At 35.0% G+C, this 19,744-nt stretch overlaps 1 protein-coding gene across 4 annotated transcripts in view; it reads left to right on the forward strand.

The window, feature by feature from the left end:
• The window catches only part of HMGCLL1 (3-hydroxy-3-methylglutaryl-CoA lyase like 1), a 140,171-nt gene that overhangs the window by 47,557 nt on the left and 72,870 nt on the right, over window positions 1–19,744 (forward strand). For 2 of the 4 annotated variants that reach the window (XM_068558157.1, XM_068558158.1), the window contains 2 exons: window positions 181–288; window positions 19,313–19,408. In XM_068558157.1, coding sequence (XP_068414258.1) covers window positions 181–288; window positions 19,313–19,408 — 204 coding nt within the window. The remainder of the gene's footprint in view (window positions 1–180; window positions 289–19,312; window positions 19,409–19,744) is intronic. The other 2 variants (XM_068558159.1, XM_068558160.1) reach the window with 1 other exon arrangement.

Raw genomic sequence — 19,744 nt, forward strand, 5'->3', positions numbered from 1 at the left:
TAAATATTTATTGAGTCTAAAGACACAGATTTCATATATTAGATGATTACATTTGTTCTTAGTTGCTACTTGAATTTATAAATCTTAAATAGTATTTGCTTTCAGTTAGGAATTAATTTTCTATTTATGCTTCAATAAATAATTTATGCAAATTACTTATAATTCTTAATGTTTTCTTAGATTATAGTTCCCACAGATATAAAAATTGAATTTATCAATCAACTTTCCCAAACTGGCTTGCCTGTAATAGAAGTGACAAGCTTTGTGTCTTCCCGATGGATACCACAGGTATGCAAATCCATAATTCCTTAACTAGATTCTTAATTTAACATTGGCAAGATTTAGTGAACAGTGTGATATACATTGTGACATTAACCTGATATATTTTGTAAGAGCATAGCAAATTAGTAATTATTAGCCCATGCATTAAGATACAATTAAAGAATAACCTCTTTAATGAAATATATAAATTAAGTCCTAAAAAGTTATTTGGACTTAGTTGTTAAAAAGTTATTTGGAACTCCATCCTAAACCTTCAAGAGTGTATGGTCTGATATAGTGAGTAGAGGCTAAGACTCTTAATAGCAGTTTAGGGTCCTGTCCTCCATTTACCATTTTACTGACTTTATGAGTGATCTGAGTATCTCCAGGTGATTTATCTTTTTTGTCTGTTAGAAGGAAGTAATGCTGAGTGTTGCCTGATACCTTCTCCATTATAATCCTATTTTAAGAAGTGAGAAATGTAGATATGCTCTCTTTTTTTAATGCTTATATTTGCTAGAGGGTTATATATATTCATATATATTGATGAAAATATACGTATTCATCAAAGACAAGGCAAAGATAGTCATCCAGAATCTTCTCTTGAAGAGGATAGAGCCTTATCCAGAGTTGTCTGGCATATGGCAGCAATCATCACTTCTGAGACTTGGCCCTGATGTTTGAAACGTGATTAATAATTAGCAGTGACCGCCCCCCCCAACTCCCTTCCCAATCCAATTCTCATTCCCTGGATCCCTGGATTCCTTGGACCCTGTTCTCATTCCTTGGATCTTTCAGTCTCTGCCCAGCACAACTTCACTGATTACTTCTTCATCTGATTCCCTTGGTTTCCTCTATAATCCTCCTTCACTTGTCCCCCTCCATTGCTCTTTTTGTCACCCCTGACATCATTTCCCCACCACCAAGTTTAAGGTTCCCTTGAGATTCTTTAGTAAGTTTCTTTGCCTGTGCTTTCCTCTTTGCAAACCCTTCCAAAATCAAAAGTTGCTTCTGAGAGGATGACAAATCTATATTTCCAGTCCTGCCCTCTCTGATAAGTTTCAGCTGGACGTGCCATTAGCACCTGAAACTCAGCAGGTTCAAAGTCAGACTCATCATTGTTGATCCTACTTTATGCTCATAGCCTAACTGTTCTTTAGGGAATCTTGGATTTGAATTCTCAGAAGTCTTTTATATCTGGTCAGTTACTGACCAGTTACTGGTCAGTTACAAAAATTCTTCCTCCTCAGTAAAGCCTATACCTGAGTCTCTTCTTTTCAATCCCATGGATGTATTAGTAATCCATACCCTTATGGACTAATTATTGAGATAGTCCCTTAAATGATATTCCTAAGCACTGTTTCTCCCTTCCTTATGTATTTTGCCTATTGCTTCTAAGATAATCTCCCAGAAATACTAGCCTCCTCAAACTCACATCCTCAGTTCTTTAGAACCTTCCTTCCCCCTGTTGAAAAAGTCTGGAAACCTGGCCTGGGGTTCAAGGTCTCTTTACCTGGCCCTACTTCCTTTTGCAGAAGCTCCTGGCAAACCAAACTGCCTCTTATTCCTACTTACATCCTGCCTCTGTAGCTATACAGTGCTTTATCTATATTCATTTATATACATCTCAGTTTCTACACTGACCTGCAGTTATAGCAAGATGGTGTAAGAAAGCTTAAAACATTAAAGCCCTTTTAATTACAAGGTGTTGGAAACAACAGAAACCACAAAAGGATTAATAGTATTAGCAATACATCACTTTTCACAGAGTCAGTATTCAAATATCAGGGTTACTTTGATTTCTCCTCAAAACAGTCACTTTTCTTCATCCCAGTTGCCACTGTATATAATCCTATATATTTTTTATAAATGTTGTCTGATGATCTGCTTCCCAGACTCTGAGAGTTATGGAGGTAGTGACCGTGTCTCTCTTGTTCATCATTTGTATCCCCAGTGCTTGGTGCAGTAAGTAGGTGCTCAATAAATATCGTGAAATGAATAATGAATCCATCAGCCCGAAACCATAATAACATGGCTCAATTCTCTGGCATGGATAAGTGACTCTTACTTTTTGATCACGTATTTGGTCTTGTGTTATGAAGGCCACAAATATATTCCTTAGGAAGACACAAACAGCTTGATGAGACTAGACATATTTCCTTGACTTGTCATTTTGTAAAATGTGAGCTATTATTATTTTACTAGCTGTCACGTGAGACCCTTTATCATCTTTAAGTCTTCATGACATTGCCTCTTTATTTGATTTAGTTAATGCTCTTTTCACGTATTTGATTATTGTTGGAGAGAAACTGGATACGCTGGTGTAATTTCAGAGTAAAGTTTAGGAAGGAGGACAGGTAACATTAATGATTACCAACAAAAGTTATATTTCAGATTTTATATTTTCCTAGTCCTTTTCAAGATACTTTTATTTCCCAATGGTTTTGTGAAGCTGCCTACAAAATACGCCTCTTGACCACAGTGATGCTCAGGAAATTCTCTTATTCCACAATACTGGAATTGTTTGATGGATTATTCTTCAGTCTCATCTAGGACACACCCCGGGACGTTTAGAAGGACGATACTAGAGCCCCTTGCAGAGAGCCACTCTTCTCCTTGAACAGCTACTTAAAAGAAAAAAGGGACAAAACAAAGGGAAGGCGTCCCTCTGTGAGCAGTAACAGGAAAATGCCTTCTGGCCTCACAGGAAGTAGGTACATATGATGGGACTATAAAATAACATGATTCATTGACTTAACCCATTGAGATGTAATGAACTCGGCTTAGGCTCAAAGTATTATCGAATAAATGACGGAATTCCCCACAAGCTCGTGAGGACAGCTGTGGCAGGGCAGAGGTACCTCTGTTCTGTGTTCTGTCTACACTCTGTCTGGAGCTGGAGTAAGTGACTTAACCTCCTTGAACCTTGGGAATCCCAGCAATGAAGCCTGCAGCCTGGGAGGGTTTAGGGCAATAAAGCCCATGAATGAGTCCCTGTCTGTGGATGCCCAGAGTCCAGGGCACCTGGCTCCAACCAGGCTCATCAGTGTTATCTGAGCGTATGCCTGACCGACAGACAACTGACTGACTTATTCCAGGTTCCATGCAACTCAGTTACCTTCTCTGGGATAAACACCCTTTTTCTTAAAGATTGAAGTATGTGTTTAGTTTAAATATTGGCTCAGAAAAATAAATAAATAAATAAAGGTACTCATCCTTCAAATACTAAGGAATATGTTATATAGTTCACTTTTAATACTCATCTGGTTACATGCATTCCAAGTCAAAAAAAAAAAAAAAAAAAAAAGAAAGAAAAAGGAGTGTTTTAAATAAATCACATATTTGTAAAAGAGCAGTGTGCCTGGATCAAAGATAATATCAGATTGAACTTCCAAAGTTATACTGGTCACATATTACATAGCACATCAAGGGTTTTTCAAAGAGCAGTCTTGAGAGCATCCCATTTTTTACAATTTGATTTTCTATAGTGGTGTTTGGATTATAGATTTCACTGAGCTTGCCTGAGTGAGCCTTTTCTATTGCTGTGGTTGGAGGTCATCTCATTATGTAACTGCCGATTTCATTGTTCTGATGCTAATGAAAAAGGCCTTAAATCAACACAACTAACTCATAATGGTAATTTGAACTTTTATATTATAACCTCTCATTTAAAAAAAAAAAATTATTTTTTATTGAAGTACTGTTGATTTACAACGTTGTATTATTTTTAGGTGGACAGCAAAGTGATTCAGTTATACATATACGTATTATTTTCCAGGTTCTATGACCTCTCATTTTTTGAGAAAATGTCATGACACCAGGCTTGTCTAGCTCAAAATAATGTCTGAGATTTGCGACAGAACGATTTTAGTGCACCAGCTTACATGTAATTTTCTGAATAATTTCTAATCCTTCTAAAGATCCTGAATGTGGCTCGAAATTGGTATTTTGTTAATTCTCTGCATCTTCTTCTGTTTCTTTCCCTTAAACGTGGGTCATGGGAAGAGCCCTCCAGTTTATGTTTAGATTGCTGCTTGCTCACTTATTTCTTTTTTTAGCATTTTAAAATGTTTTTACAGCTTCCCTCCTACTGTTTTGTTTGGCAACAGCTTTTCTAACTAAAGCAGCTGAAAGAAAAGTTCCACAGTAGCAGGGTGTCATATAAAACAGGATCCCACACCTATAATCTAAATAGCCAGAGATGATAAAATACTTGCCATTAAAAAATATATGTTCTTTACAACTTATCTGGAAAAAGGGTTTCCTTAGAGTGACGTATAATCTAAGGACATTTGAAATGAGTCCACATAGCCCCTTACTTCAGTGGAGCGAACAGCAGTAAGAGTAGAAAGAAAATGTGTTTGTAAAAACTCGATGGGTTTACTGCAACTTTGGAATGTGGCTCTCAGTAATGAGCCTTTAAAATCATTATAAATACAATAATTTTTGAAGGTGAACTAGAGTTTTCCATTATCTTTAATGTAACCATTTGGTTTTAAACACATTCATTCACATGAGTGATTAAAGTGAATATCATTTATTTAAAAATAAGAATACATGAAAATTAAAAGACACTGTATGTTTATGTCTGTCGTATACAAAGTCTCAGTTGTAAATATTTGCTCTCCATTTCATTAACTTTTAACTGTTGGAATGGGTGGGTCGCAAGTCTGGCCACATCAGCAAGGGGCAGAAATAGATTTTCTCTGTAAAGTAGAAAGAAATATACATAAAAGGCTGTAAAAATTATTTACCGATCAGTCTAACACTAAAAAATATGGCCCAAGCACAGTGTAAGCAGGAAGGAATGTGTAAACTTTTCCCCGCCCTCCTTTTAGTGGTGATGCAATTAATGCTTTATTGGTAATGAAAACACATTTACTGGATTGAAGTTTAAGATTTAGATTTACATGGATGAGGTGCAGGAGGCTGTAGCTTCTACTCCTGAGCGCCCCTGGCTTCTTTTACTTGTTCTGCTCTTTTTGAGGGGGATGGGTGTGTGAAGAGGCAAGGAAGGGGGTAATTTGGCAGAGATGTTGAGTGTGTGTGTGTGTGTGTGTGAGCGTGATTGAAGGAGAGAGAAAGTGGAAGAACTGGTGTGGAGAGCTTTTGGGGAGAGCCCTGGAATTCTTTTGCTTATAAGGCACAGTGTCCTTGGCAGGGTAGTTTCATCTTCTGCGAGTCTCATCCCCTATATCCCATAGGAGTTGCCCTCTGCCATCGGCCCAGAGAGGAGCCTGGTGAAATTTACAAGACCGCAGTTCCCATTTCGTGGGGTTACAGGAGTCCTTTCATCCAGATAGGCTAGTTTGGATATCACATTGTGATTTAGAGTTGCAAAGGTGAGTGTTCCAAGAGACAAGCAAACATGGTATGCCTTTTATAGCCAAGCCTTATAAATTTTCCAGCATCACTTTTCCATACCATATTAGTTGATGTAGTTACAAAGCCACCCAGTTTCAAAGGGAGGGGATCCATGCCACCTCTAGACTGGGGAGGGGTGTTGTAGAGGAGCACATGGGTGGGGAGATATCATTGGAGCCATTTTTCTAATCTGTGACACTTATGTCTTTTAAAATGATCTAGTAATTAATCTAGTTCTACATGTGCTTTTTCTTACTGATAATTAAAGAATAAATACAGCTGGTAGAAAAGCGGGTTCTGCATTGTGAAACCCCCAAATTCCAAAAAAAAAATAATAGATATTTTAGTACTCTCAGGGCTGCTAATGTTTACCTGACTCCTATCCACTCCCTATATACAATTGTGTTGCCTCACATGGGAGTCAGGCTGTTATTTGAGTGATTAACCTGAAATGCAATATTTTAGAGTGGTTCCATCCTTCAATTATGTCATTGCTACTGTTATCACAGAGGGCATGCAAATTGCCTAAAGCATAGTCACGGATTTTTAAAACATCTTTGTCTCTCTCAGAAAAGAACATGGAAATATGAAAATGTTTTCTTCTTTTTATTAGGATTGTGAGCACTACATTTTTTTTTTTTTTGAACTTGTTTAAGGTTATACTTTGGAACAAAATTGGAAAAAAAATGAGTTGCTAGCACTGTACATATTACTTGGCATTCAACAGTAACTTATTCTCGACCTAAGATGTAATTTCACTTCTGTGTGCAAAGCAAAAAGCAAAGCTTATAATGAAAAACAATAATGTCACAATTCTACTGGTTAGATTTTCTTATTTTTTTTCACATCGTAGGGTATAATTCAATATTTTTTTAGACTTTTTTCCTTATGAAGCCAAAAACTATGATTCTACTCAAAGATTTACTATGTTCAGCATGCACTGCTTTTCTAATTGCTTAATCTGATCAATTACCTTTTGACTAAAAATTTGGTTTTTTTGGTTCTTAGATTTATGAAATGTACCAAAAATGTTCAAATAAAATACTTTATCTCACTTTTTATTCAATTATATTGTTTATCAAATTTTCTCTAAGTTTACCCATGAAAGAAAGAAACTTTTAAAGGCATTTTGATCATATGAAAATTCCATTTTTATATCTGATTAAAATTATATTAAAATTGGACCATGAATTATCAGTATGCAGCGACAGTTTGAAAGGTCGCGCATATGATACAATTGCATAAAAGCTGAATAGAGTACAGTTTGGCACAGAAAGACTTGATTCTAACTTTTTAATGGCATTTTCTGCATTATGCTGATTAGTTTGTCAATCTTATTTTACTATAAACTAATTCCATTAATATAACTCCTGACTAAGCCACTTAACATGCAATCCACTTTAAGAGAAGCAGAGTTTGTCCTGTGGACCAGACTCCAAGGAACTAAAGTATTTCCTGGGTGCCACGGTTATGACTCTCACGGGAAGAATCACAGCCATTAGTGAAAACCAGGTTTAAAGTTTAAAGTGTTAAGATTAAACGTGGACTGTTTCAATCATAAGTTTTAAGTATGCCAGGCATCACTTGTTTTTAAGAATTCACGATCCTTGTACGTTGAACACTGAAAATGAAGCATATACTAATTATTTTTAAATTGATTATGGTTTTAAAAGACATGTTTTGTTGATATGTTTATAAAGAATTATGATTCCAGTTAATTTTTTAAAATAAAAATAAAGTATTTTTTCCTAATTTTTAGATATACACACAGACAGACAGACACACACACACACTACATGCACACTGATCTAATATTGCCTGGTTAAATTGCTGGAAAGTTCTCTAGGAGTCATATGGAATAGTAAACATAGGAAATTAGATAAATCTGAATGCTAGAAGTAACATTACATTCCAAAAATAATATTAAGCAATAGGTTAGTTTTATATTTCAAACTGACACATTAATGAGACATATATATGCTAACATTTCACTTCTTCCATATTTGATAAAATAAAAGGAATACAAATGTATAATTTGTTCACTTAGAGTAAATATAAAACATTTACATTCTTATACTTAAAAATTTTTATCCAAACTCATTTATCCTGAATACCCAATTTATCAAATTAAAGGCTGATTGGAATTATATTTTTAGAATAACAGAGTATTTTGTAACATCTATGAATTTTAGCTATTTGTTCATTGTCAATGTATAGGACATTCTTTTGAAGAATGCTGTTCATTTTATAAATATCTTGGATAACTTCAAATTTGTAAAGGCAAAAGTTCAGAGGTTATAACTGAGCTGCTTTAATTGTTCTAGGCACTCACATTCCTGTTTGCTTTATAAACTAAATTAAGTACTCTTTGAAATATCAACATATTGAAGCAAATTCACACTAACAACTTGAGAGCGTTAATATTACTTACTCCAGACCTTGTACTGCTGTGATGTGGGACTATCAAGAAATTTTAACACTGTTCTTAGTCAAGACTGATGCATCATGTATTGAATTCAGCTTATAGTATATAGTAAGAAACATATTTCTTAGTAATCCCAAAATAGTTATTTCTTCACAAGTCCTCCTGGTTGTAGGTTTCCTGAGCTTTCAGTGACATCATTGTATCTGGTTAGAAATAACAACATACACATTTTCTGACAGAAAATCTGAGACCTGACTCTCTTATTTCTGATATGATTTGGCAAAGTATTTTCATCCTTTATGCCTTGGATTCTTTCCATTCATTTATTCACCCATTCACTGCTTTTATTGTGTCTCTGTTAAACACTGCATTGAATTCTTTTTTGGACTCAAAAATTGAATAATGTGTGGTTGATAGCAATATCTGTATAATGACCCAATTGTAAAGTTAAAATGGGTAATGAGAATGAAATCACTAAAAAAAAAAAAATGACTCATATAATAGGGTTATAAAATCACGTGAATATCTGTAAATGAGCTGTCATAAAATAGAACCTAGGAATCCAAATATGTTAAACAGTTTATCTTTAAGAGGTTGTCTGTCCAGGCTTTTCAAGTTTTGTCTTCTGTACTGCTTAGCCAGACAGAGCTCTTCAGAGCCATATGATGTCAAATCATTTCAGTTAGATCTTACAGGAGGCTATTGTGACTGCATTGCTTGCCAGCATAACAAGAACTTTTTTGCTACAGCGCTCTCTTATTGCCAGTGAGATGGTCTGCCTCAAACCTCCCAAGCTTCCCCTCTGCTCACCAGCGCAGCTCTCCACTGTGGGCAGGGGGGCTTCCAGAAGGAAGTGTAAGTATAGAGGGGAAAGTCCATTTACAGTCATTGAGAATGAATACAATTAGACACAATATTTTAAAAGTCACTTCTGCTCCCATGCATGAGAAATAACACTGTTGACAGTGTTATTAACAAACGCAAAGGCATGATATATGAGAGGCAACACAGTTGAATGGAAAGAAAATTATACTGGGAGCTTTGAGACTTCTTGCCCCTACTTCAGAGTCATGTTGGGAACATGATTGTTTTGACATGGGACGACCAGGATGGTGGTCACCAAAGGCATTGACCCGAACAAAGAATCACAAATGCATATTTGTTATGTTTGCCTTAGGAAACGGGAAACGTTATTGAATAAGATGACTCTGGTTTCTCTGTCTGGAACATTGGTCTCCCAGTGTATAACCCACAAATCCATTGGGGAGATTGGGTTTATTTTATAATTTAAAAATGAATATTTGTAGACATTAATAGATTATGATGAAAATGGCTTGCAGGTTTCACAGTAAAAGAGTGTGGGTCATGTATGCTACTTGCTTGGGTCACTCCTGAGAAGCCTGCGCATTCCTTCCCATAGAGGGTGGTACAGAGGCCCTTAGAACACAAAGGTAATGTTAAATAAGGAAGCACAGGAAATTATACACCAGCCCAAATTAGTTTTTAGGCTTCTGGACTTAAGAAGTTTTGTGAGTATGGTGTCAGACCATTTTAGCAGTGGCAGCCAAGACAGGGTACTGGGTAGAAAAAAAGACAACAAAACTAGATGTTCAATTTTCCAGAGATTTCCTGTGTTTATTATTGTAAGACTGTGATTTATTAAAACTGTCTTACTTCTTCAAGCAGACCAAGATTTCCTCTGTGCTACTGAGGTTAAGATATATGGGGTTTGTGGAAAGAGTCTGTGAATGAGACAGGGTTAGAGTACCCAGGCTATAAGCTATTCATGGCTGGGTAGAGCGTTTTCACTTATGGCTGTCAGGAAGGGTGCTTAGTCCCATTTTGTGTTCTCATGGCTGAATTTACGAATGTGTTACCTTTAAGAGGAGTTACTGCTCAAATTGAGTTTTGAGTTATAGGTTCTGAAACCACATTATTTACATTTGTATAGTAATCTGTGGCATGTGTTGAAGAAATAACACGTCCTGTATCCATCCTTCCTGCTGCATAAGGAAAAGTATTACCATAAGGGAGATATCATCTAGCCAGTGGAGATAGTATGCAAACACCTTCTGATATTGTCTGCTCATTTTGAAGAGATCTGAATGCTGTCCTGGGTGACGGTGGGGTAAAAAAAATCCTTCAAATATATTTTAAAAAAAAAACTATTCAGCACAGTGTATTAGTGAGGTTATAGGTTCATGAGGATAAATCTATTTCCTGGCAAAATTTAAGATGGTTTATTTAGCAGAGACTTTATAAAAATAAATATATCCAGAAATATTATGGATATACCAAGAATAAGACATGCCAAACTGAACTCAAATGGTAAGGAAAAGAAATACTGTAGACACCATGGATCTTTATTTCAGATAGATTCTTAACTATCTTGATGATATGACTAAGAGTGAGGTAGGAAATTTCAAACAGGCTTGGAGTCTCCGAAATGTTATTATTTTTTTTTAATCAATGGAACTTTTTTCACCCTGGATGAAACTTTATTTAGAACCTCAATATACAATACAGACAGGAAAATTACCACAAAATATTTGTATAGTTTCCTCCCAAGACCCTGGATGGGGCCCTAGCAATGTGCTCACCTGGTCATGTGTTTCAATAAAAGTTACAAAAGTTAGAGATTTTTGAGTTTTTTTTTTTTTTTTTTAAAGGCTCCCTTCCAAATAGCAATAATTTCAGATCCACAAAATCTGGATTCATCTCTGAATAAAAATAAAATGAGGTGTCCCATCTTGAAGCAGGTATGGGTGGGCTTGGATGCATTGATTTGACCTCCCTCCAGCCTAACTGGTGGCCTTTGTGACTGAAACCACGATCCCCAGATTTGTTGATGTCTGACATCTCCTGAGAAGTTTTAGGAACAACAGATTCCTGGGTCCTTCAGCTGAACAGAATAGAATCTGTACTGATGAGCCCAAGGAATCTGGTTTTTTTTTTTTTTTTTGTTTTTTGTTTTTTTTAGAAGAACCTTAAATAGTTTTGATGATCAATCCAGTTTGGGAGACAATGGGTTTGATGAAAACACATACTCTCAAAACTGTTCAGCCTGAGGGTGGGATCTTTCTAGGAATTCTTCCCTTGATATTGTGGTGCAAAAAATCTTGACCAATGACTAAGATGAGGAGAGAGAAGATATTTAGACAGTATGGAGGATGTGCTTAACAAAGAGGAATTAGAGAGTGTGCTTTACAGTCAGACAAACCTGGGTCCCGTTCCCCCTCCCCCACTCACTGGGTGATTCTCCTCATCCTTTCCATCTCTGTCTACTTCTTCTTCTACAGAAACTGTCCCTCTCATTGGGTGGTTAAAAATGTTTGAAGAGATAATGCACGTAAAGGACTCAACACATAGAGACCTGCCATGTAGACCAGCATAAAGTAAATGTTTGCTTTTATCATTGTAACCATCATTATTAATAATAAAATCTTAGAATTAGTGGAGAAAAAGAATCATGATTCAAAGTGGATTGAACTCAAATTGAATGCAAACTAGAATAAAGGGCAAGGAGGAGAGATTTCAGTTCAATTCGACAAGCTTTATTAAATGTCTCTTTTGAGTGAAGTCTTCAAGGAGCTAATAATTTAGTTAGGGAGAAAGTTACATAAATCAGTATAAATTATACAAAATTTGATAAGAGTAACTATAAATAGATAGATAGATAGATAGATAGATAGATAGATAGATAGATAGATGGATAGATATACACACACAGAGAACTATGGCGGTAAACAGATGTGGAAATCAAGCTGGTTGTTGAGAATGTCTTATAAAAGGAGTTTTTGAGTTGAATATTGTGAATATTGGAGGATGACATAAATTGACTAGCTGAAAAAAGAAGGAATGATATCTCATTAAGAAAGACTGTCTTTTCTCTTGCACCATTGATCAAGATTTTTTTTTTTATTATTGAGAGGTTAGGAGGGTGTATTTCAGTTTAATAATTCATTATTTGTAATGTCATGCTAAGATGCAATCTAATACTTTGTGATGTGTAACCTTATACACAGATATATTGTTTTAGAAGAATTACTGTAGTTTTTTGTCCTTCCCAGTGAAGAATTTTGATATATATATTCTATTCTATGTGATTTTCATAAAAAATAAAAGCAAAAATATGAACACTTTATTTATAATTGTATATACTGTATATTGAATATATTTCTGATAAGAAAGGACTTCCATTTAATTTGACATTGATGCCAACTGATTCATTCACTTACAGTTTTACAGATGTGATGTTTGGAACAATTTTCTGTAGACTAGCTTCTGGCTCTGTATATTTTGAAACTTGTTTTTCCTCAAATATTTACATACCTCTGGTGCCACATATCACAGGACTCTTGGCTTAACTCTAGAGTGACACTTTTAGTAGGAGGTACAGTTGAGTACTCTATTTTATGTTATATAATATATTTTATAGATATTAAATATATGAGAATATTTACACCAATATTCTTGGAGACCACAGCATTGTGAATTCTCCCAAGTAGCAAAGTCTGTGCCTGGATTTACACATAAGGAAAATTAGGAGTTTGGGGTTAACATATACACACTACTATATATAAAATAGATAATCAACAAGGATCTACTGTGTAGCACAGGGAACTATACTCAATATTCTGTAATAACCTAAATGGGAAAAGGATTTGTAAAAGAATAGATATATGTATATGTATAACTGAATCACTTTGCTTTACACTTGAAACTAACACAACATTGTAAATCAACTATACTCCAATATAAAATAAAATATTTTTTAAAAAGAAATATAATATGGCAACCTAAATGAATTAAATGGTCTTCCCATCTTTATGTGCATTACTTGAAGACCATTACAGGAGACTCACTCTATAGATTAGATTTGAGCAACACTTTGTGTAATTGTCCTTTTGTCTTCTCTTCTCACACTTCTTCACTGCTCCAGAGCAGTAAAATAATCTTGCCACCAAAACAAAGCTCCCAAACCCATCCTGTCCCTCTCCAACATCATGACTCTCTAGATTACTTAAATTTTTCTGGCTATCTTGTTCTCTTTTTCCTACCACTTCTCACCTTCCTCCTTCTCCTTCATACATCATGGGAAAGAATCAGGAGAAGGACTCTTGTTAGATGGCAAGAGAGGGAAGTAATTTGAGCACTTTAGCAGGTGAGTGGAGGGAAGGAAGGAAAAGTGGGTAAAGCTCGCCCATTGATGATGCTTGACTTGGTCATATTGACTGGACCAAGGCAGAGAGAAGAGGAAACAAAGCAGAGTTTTATATTTAGGTTGCAAGATCCAGTGGTAAAAGAGGTGGTCAAGTTATACAACTTTAAAGATATTGCTGTAAAGATGGAGTATCTTACCTGGATTTTACATTACATGGATTTTAGATTCTACTTACATGGATTTTAGATTCTACTCTAAACACATTTGCCATTTAAAAACAGTGCTAACTTCAACTCTGAGTAATTCTACTCCATCACACAATACAGTTGCCTCACCAGAGCCACCATGATGTATTGAATAATTTCTTTGGTGATGCAAAACAACTCAGCTCCTCTCAGGAAGTTTGCATTCTCCTTATTGACTCACTCTTACTGAGTTAAAATAATAAAGGTAAAAGTTTTATGTGTCATACACGTGTGTGAGACTTTCACATAAAAAATTTATAGTAAACGCACCTCTGGAACTTAATGACCTGTACAATGTGATATCTTTGTAATTATACTTGTTCTGGGAAAAGGAAAAAAAATGTTCATCAGTGATTAGATTCTAAATGAACATCTCACACAACATATATTCAGTTGGAACTGAACAAAATTTACTCAGTGAATATTCTGTTTTCTCTATCAACTGTTATTCAGAAGAGAGGTAAAGGGTAATAGATACTTTTACTTTTCATTTCATTGGACTTGAAAATGAAAGAAGGGTATGAATTTAAAAATGAATTTCTATAGAATATCTCACTCCATAATTATGTGGAGAATTTTAATAAACAATTATGTTTTAAGTTTGGGCTTATTAAACCCTTTCTTTTTATAGTATACTAGAGTATAATTTGTCATAGAAATTATATTTGCATATATAATATATGAATACTTGTGCTTTATGACTATTTTTTAATAATATCATACTTTATGAATAGTCTTGCTCCATTAAACTCTATGAATATTTTGCTCCTTTAAAAAACAGGCCCCTGAGTTATTTACATTTGGCCTAGATAAGGGTTAGCTTAAATATTTGTCATTATTCTACTTTAGGTTGCAAAGAAAAATACTTCCTTACCTGCTTCATAGAACTTCAGATCACATGGCATTTGTATTATTTTGCATTTTTGGTATGTACACACACACACATACACACACATTTCCCACCACTAGCCTGTGTGTTATATTATATGGACTACCTCTGCTTCATTTTTTAATGCCGAAATGTTAGATATATTATAAGTGTATAAAATGTTGAAATGAGTCAATATTCAATATCCAAACATTGAAGGGCATTTTAAGGTCTCACGATATTTTAAAATTAGCTTTTGTATCCACCAATGACAAATTTTATAGTCTATTTGTAAAATATATACTCATATGCATTATTTTGAAATTCCAATAATCTCAGGGAATTCTAATGAGCACTTAACAATGCTTAAACTATATTTTCGCCATTGCTGTTGTCTGGAGAACACATTGAAAGCATAAATATTTAGGAGAGATTATTGTATTCAGATGACAAAGTATTAGTAAAATGTCTAAATATGTGTAATGTGGTGTGTCCAAATATAATCACCCCATGATAGAGTTAGTAGCAAGTAAAATAAAAGCTCTAAATAAAAGCTCTAAAAATTACATTCTAATTTTTGTGATTTTTGCATATCTTTAAGATGCTTGCAAATTGTTGCACAATTATTGTGACTATTTGAATCCATATCAAAATTTGTATACCTAGAACAATTGATTCACCATGGTATAGCCTGTTTGATTGGCTAGGTAGGCATGGCCATTCACACACCGTGGCCAGATGATGGCAAATCCTGTTACTAACCAAATAATGGGAATTTTTATGATCTTAAACGAAAAGTTACAGCAAAATCTTAAAAATATGTTAATTCAAACCAGATGTAGACAGATTTTGTTAAGATGTCAAAATAGTACTGTAAAGGAATAGTTCTATTATTGTTTGACTAATAGTTAAACTTTAGACATTAAAATAACATCAAGATTGAAGTATAATATAAACTCTCTGAGTAAAAAAATAAAGTAAAGCAAGGATTTTATACCTTTAATTGAAACCTGCTCTATTTTATTCACTGTAATAAAATTACATCCTATCATGATTTCCTAAAGCTCTTTACATAATTGTCTTTATTGACCAAATTTAGACAGAATATTATTATGTCTTGAATGACCTCATTATAGTGTGGTTGTTTTTAAAAAGGAAAATGTTCTGATTTGTTGGATTCTAATTAATGTATTTATCATAATTTCATTAAGATATCTTCAATGATTATCAAAGTTTAGCTTTCATGATCTGGGAATTTGATTACTGTCATCTCTGCTTATTTTCTAGTTCTGCTGATTGAAATATCTATTAAGTCATAGTTTAATTACATAAATTTCTACATAATGATTCAAGATTTTTGTTAAACTACATATAGAGTGAAATAATCACTTACAGGTTAATATGACCTATATTTCTTGAAGATTAAAATTTGTCTTGTCTCCTTCATGCTGTGATACACTGCCATACCTTATTCTCTAACTGCATATTGGTTTGAGAAGCACTCTTTATTGATTTCTGTTATCATGTTAATGTAAATGTGCCTCATAAATAAACTTACTGTGTTTAGTTAGACATGAGTATTAGTAATATCAATGAACATTATTCTCTAGTAAGAGTGTTTTAGATTTCATTACAATGTCCTAAAACTAGCAGTAACTTTACTTGTCTTCCTGATTGAAATTAGGAATAAGTGCTCTAATTTTTTTATGATAATTTGTGAGTGCATGTTTGCATGTAACATGTGTGTGAGAGAGAGAGACACAGAGAGACAGAGACAGAGAGACAGAGCTCACACTCTAGCCTCAGACACAAAGGCTAAACTCGTGATATAGAATCAAGAACTGTGTTGAAATCTGCATAAATGTTAACTATTTTAAAAAGAAGTTATAAAAGAGTGAGGATTACATTTTTGAGTAAAGTCACCTTCCTTATACTACCAGCCACTGTGTCCTATTAAGTTTTCTCTGGTAGTTCTATTCCCAGTGTCATTTCTCTGCAGTGGAACTTGTCACAGGCTGCATCCTCACCATTACCTGAGAATTGCCTCTCTTTTCTCTTGACTGCCCTCTGCGCCTCTCCCAAGTTAATCTTTCTAAAATACTGCATCTATCCCAGTCTTCCCTTGCTAATTCAGCACCCACTCTTCATGGCTTTCTATTGTCTTCACAATAAATCCTGAATTTTTAGAATAATGTGAACCTAACTCAAGACACATCACAGTGTGTGGCCCCCTGTCTTAATTTATAATCTATTTCTTGATTGTTTACCAATAATCTTTTCTAGCCGGATAGTGTATTCCTACTGCTACACCCACCTCTTCCTCTTTTCCAACCCTATTGATTTTTCAGTGTTTCAGCCTTTATGGCTTTGTAATGAATTATCTGAGAATTTTTTTAAATTATTTATTTATTTATTTATTTATTTTTGGCTGTGTTGGGTCTTTGTTTCTGTGCGAGGGCTTTCTCCAGTTGCGGCAAGCGGGGGCCACTCTTCATCGCGGTGCGCAGGCCTCTCACTGTCGCAGCCTCTCTTGTTGCGGAGCACAGGCTCCAGACGCGCAGGCTCAGTAGTTGTGGTTCACGGGCCCAGCTGCTCCGCGGCATGTGGGATCTTCCCAAACCAGGGCTCGAACCCGTGTCCCCTGCATTGGCAGGCAGATTCTCAACCACTGCGTCACCAGGGAAGCCCTATCTGATAATTTAGTGGTGTCAATAAACATTTGCCATGCTCATCAAATCTTAGGGTCAGAATTTGAATAGGGTACAGGAGCAAAGTTGTCTCTGGTACACAAAGTCTGGGGCCTCAGGCTGAATCATCTGGAGCTCCTTCAATCACAAGTTTAAGGGTTAGGGTTAGGGTTACGGTTAGGGTTAAGGTTAGGATTAGGATTAGTGTTGACTGTTGACTGGGGGCTCACCTCCTCTTCACATGGGGCTCTCCATGTGGGCCTCTTCCTGTGGCTGTTGTGCAGGAGCTAGTTTTTCTCAGAGCAGATCAGCTGACTTTCCCATAGTGGCTTCCCCCAAGGAGAAAGCCATATAGAAGCTCTATCCTTTTTCACAAGCTAGCCTCATAATTCACGTGGCATTATTTTTGCTATGCTCTATTGGTTGGAGCAATCACAAGCCTGCCTAGGTTCAAGTGGATGATAAATAGCATCCATTTCTTGATGGAGATCGGTGAGGTTTTGGAAGAACACGTGGGATTGAAAATACTGCTGTGGCCATTTAAAAAAATTGTCATTATGTCATATTAGGGACTGTAGTTCTTATCCCATATACTCTTTTAAACTTTCCTAGATTAGTATAGGCCCTGCCAACCTTTCCCCATGCTGAACTCTTATAAACTGTGCTCTTGTTCACAACCAGTATATTTTTTTGAATTGTTAACTTTCCTAGTGCATCTCTTTGATCTCCCCAACTATATTGCAAATTACTCAGTGCAAGGACGTTACTTTCCAGTGTTTATATTTCCCACAGGTCCTAGCATAGGGCTTTGGACACAGTTAATGTTCAATAAACCTCTGGGTTAAAGTGAAATAGGCTTAGAATAAAATAAGCTTTGGCTTTTATGCATCGTAGATGTCTGTGGTGGATGGTCTTTGTGAAGGATGCAGCTATGGGGTGGGCAATGGTGACTGTGATCTCTAAGAAATAAGTGAGCAAGAATGAAATTTTAGACAGAATTAAATGTGTTTGGATTGAATGAAACATGAAAGCTTAAATGTCAACAAGGCATGATGGCAGTCAGTGGGAAGTGCTTTTTTGCATCTTTGATATTTAATTTTAAATTTAAAATGTATTAAAAAATTCATTTAATTATTCCAAATAATAATCATTGAAAGTATTAAATTGAATTCTACTGGCATTTAACTCAGAGTCAATAAGACCAATGGACCAGTAAGAGTAAATATTGTAACATTTCACATTTTAAAAAAAATGTGTAGCTATGCTAATAAAAGCATTTATACTCTAATTTACTTTTATTTCCTTTTAAATTAAAAACAATACATGCTTATTTTAACAAGTCAAGGTACATAGAGAAAAAACAAGTCTTCCCTCAACCGTTCCCATACTGAAGATACAAAGTTTGGTTTGGTGCATGTTTTTACAGCTTTCTCCACGTTAATTTCGTATACTTTTCATTGTTTATATATTATTCCTTATATTCATTATTCATGCCATAATTTATTATTCTTCACTATGCAAAGCTCATGGTTATGTCAATGGTAATTTCTCTATGTGATGATTATGAGATTTGATCATCAGTTATTGCTCTAGGAGGCTAAATTATAGACTTTATAGCAAACTGGTAAATTTGATATTTTAATTCAAAGTTGGCTTTTTTTTAATAGATTCATAGAAAATATACAAAATAAAGTCTTTGTAGGATGAGTTTCCTGCTGTGTGCTCCATTGTATTTATTTGTTCACGTTATAAGAACAAATAGTAACTCAAGGGTAGAACTACGTAAAGCATTATGACTGTTACTAACTAAAACCAATAATATACTAGGGTCTCAGCCTTGTTAAATTCTTCTAATGGACATGTGTAATTTACGCTTTGCTAAATATTGTAAAATTTCATACGTTAAAAATTATTTGGATGTAAAATTTTCATGTGGAAGGTAAATGTACAGCCTATGGCCTTTCAAACTCTTCCCACTATCAGGGGTATTGGAGTCTTGACCATAAAATGAAAGGAAGAGAATAAAGATCAGTCAAGTGAAAACACCAGAGTTCAGAATTCCTGACTGCCTGTAATCAGTCACTTATCCAGATCCTGTTATGTGAGGACGTTACACCCAGATCTAGTTATTATGTATTTATGACATTGAGAACTACTTATCTGGCATGGTTTTGCTATTTCAAACAGGAATTGATAGAATATAATTACCTGTATTATTATAACCTCCTGAAAAACTAAAAACATGCTTGATAGAATATTCCAAGTCCCATATCTCTATATAACTATTATGTGTTTAAGATGGCAGATCACACTGAAGTGATGAAGGGCATTCGTCAATATCCAGGAATTCGATATCCTGTCCTTATTCCTAATCTTCAGGGTTTCCACCGTGCTGTAAGTGTGCTACTAATTTTTCTAAAACTGATATGCTTCTTGTTGTAAAGATCTTTTCAAAGTTAAATTGGTGTGATATGTGACTCCCTTGTTATCCTGCATAAATACTATCACTAATGCCCGTAATGCAGGTACATGGAGATCAGTGACCTTGTGGCATTGTTGAGACTAAAATGCTCTACATAATGGCTCTTCCAGTCTAACCATTCAAGAATTAAAACACAGAAATACAATTACCCATTCTGATGAAATTCTTTTGAAAGTATATTTTGCGCTCCCCACTTAAACAAGGAATACAAAATATAACAAAGATTTCCCAATACGATATTATAATTG

This window comes from Eschrichtius robustus, chromosome 12 (assembly GCF_028021215.1).
Source record: "Eschrichtius robustus isolate mEscRob2 chromosome 12, mEscRob2.pri, whole genome shotgun sequence".
In the NCBI taxonomy this organism is placed as follows: Eukaryota; Metazoa; Chordata; class Mammalia; order Artiodactyla; family Eschrichtiidae; genus Eschrichtius; species Eschrichtius robustus.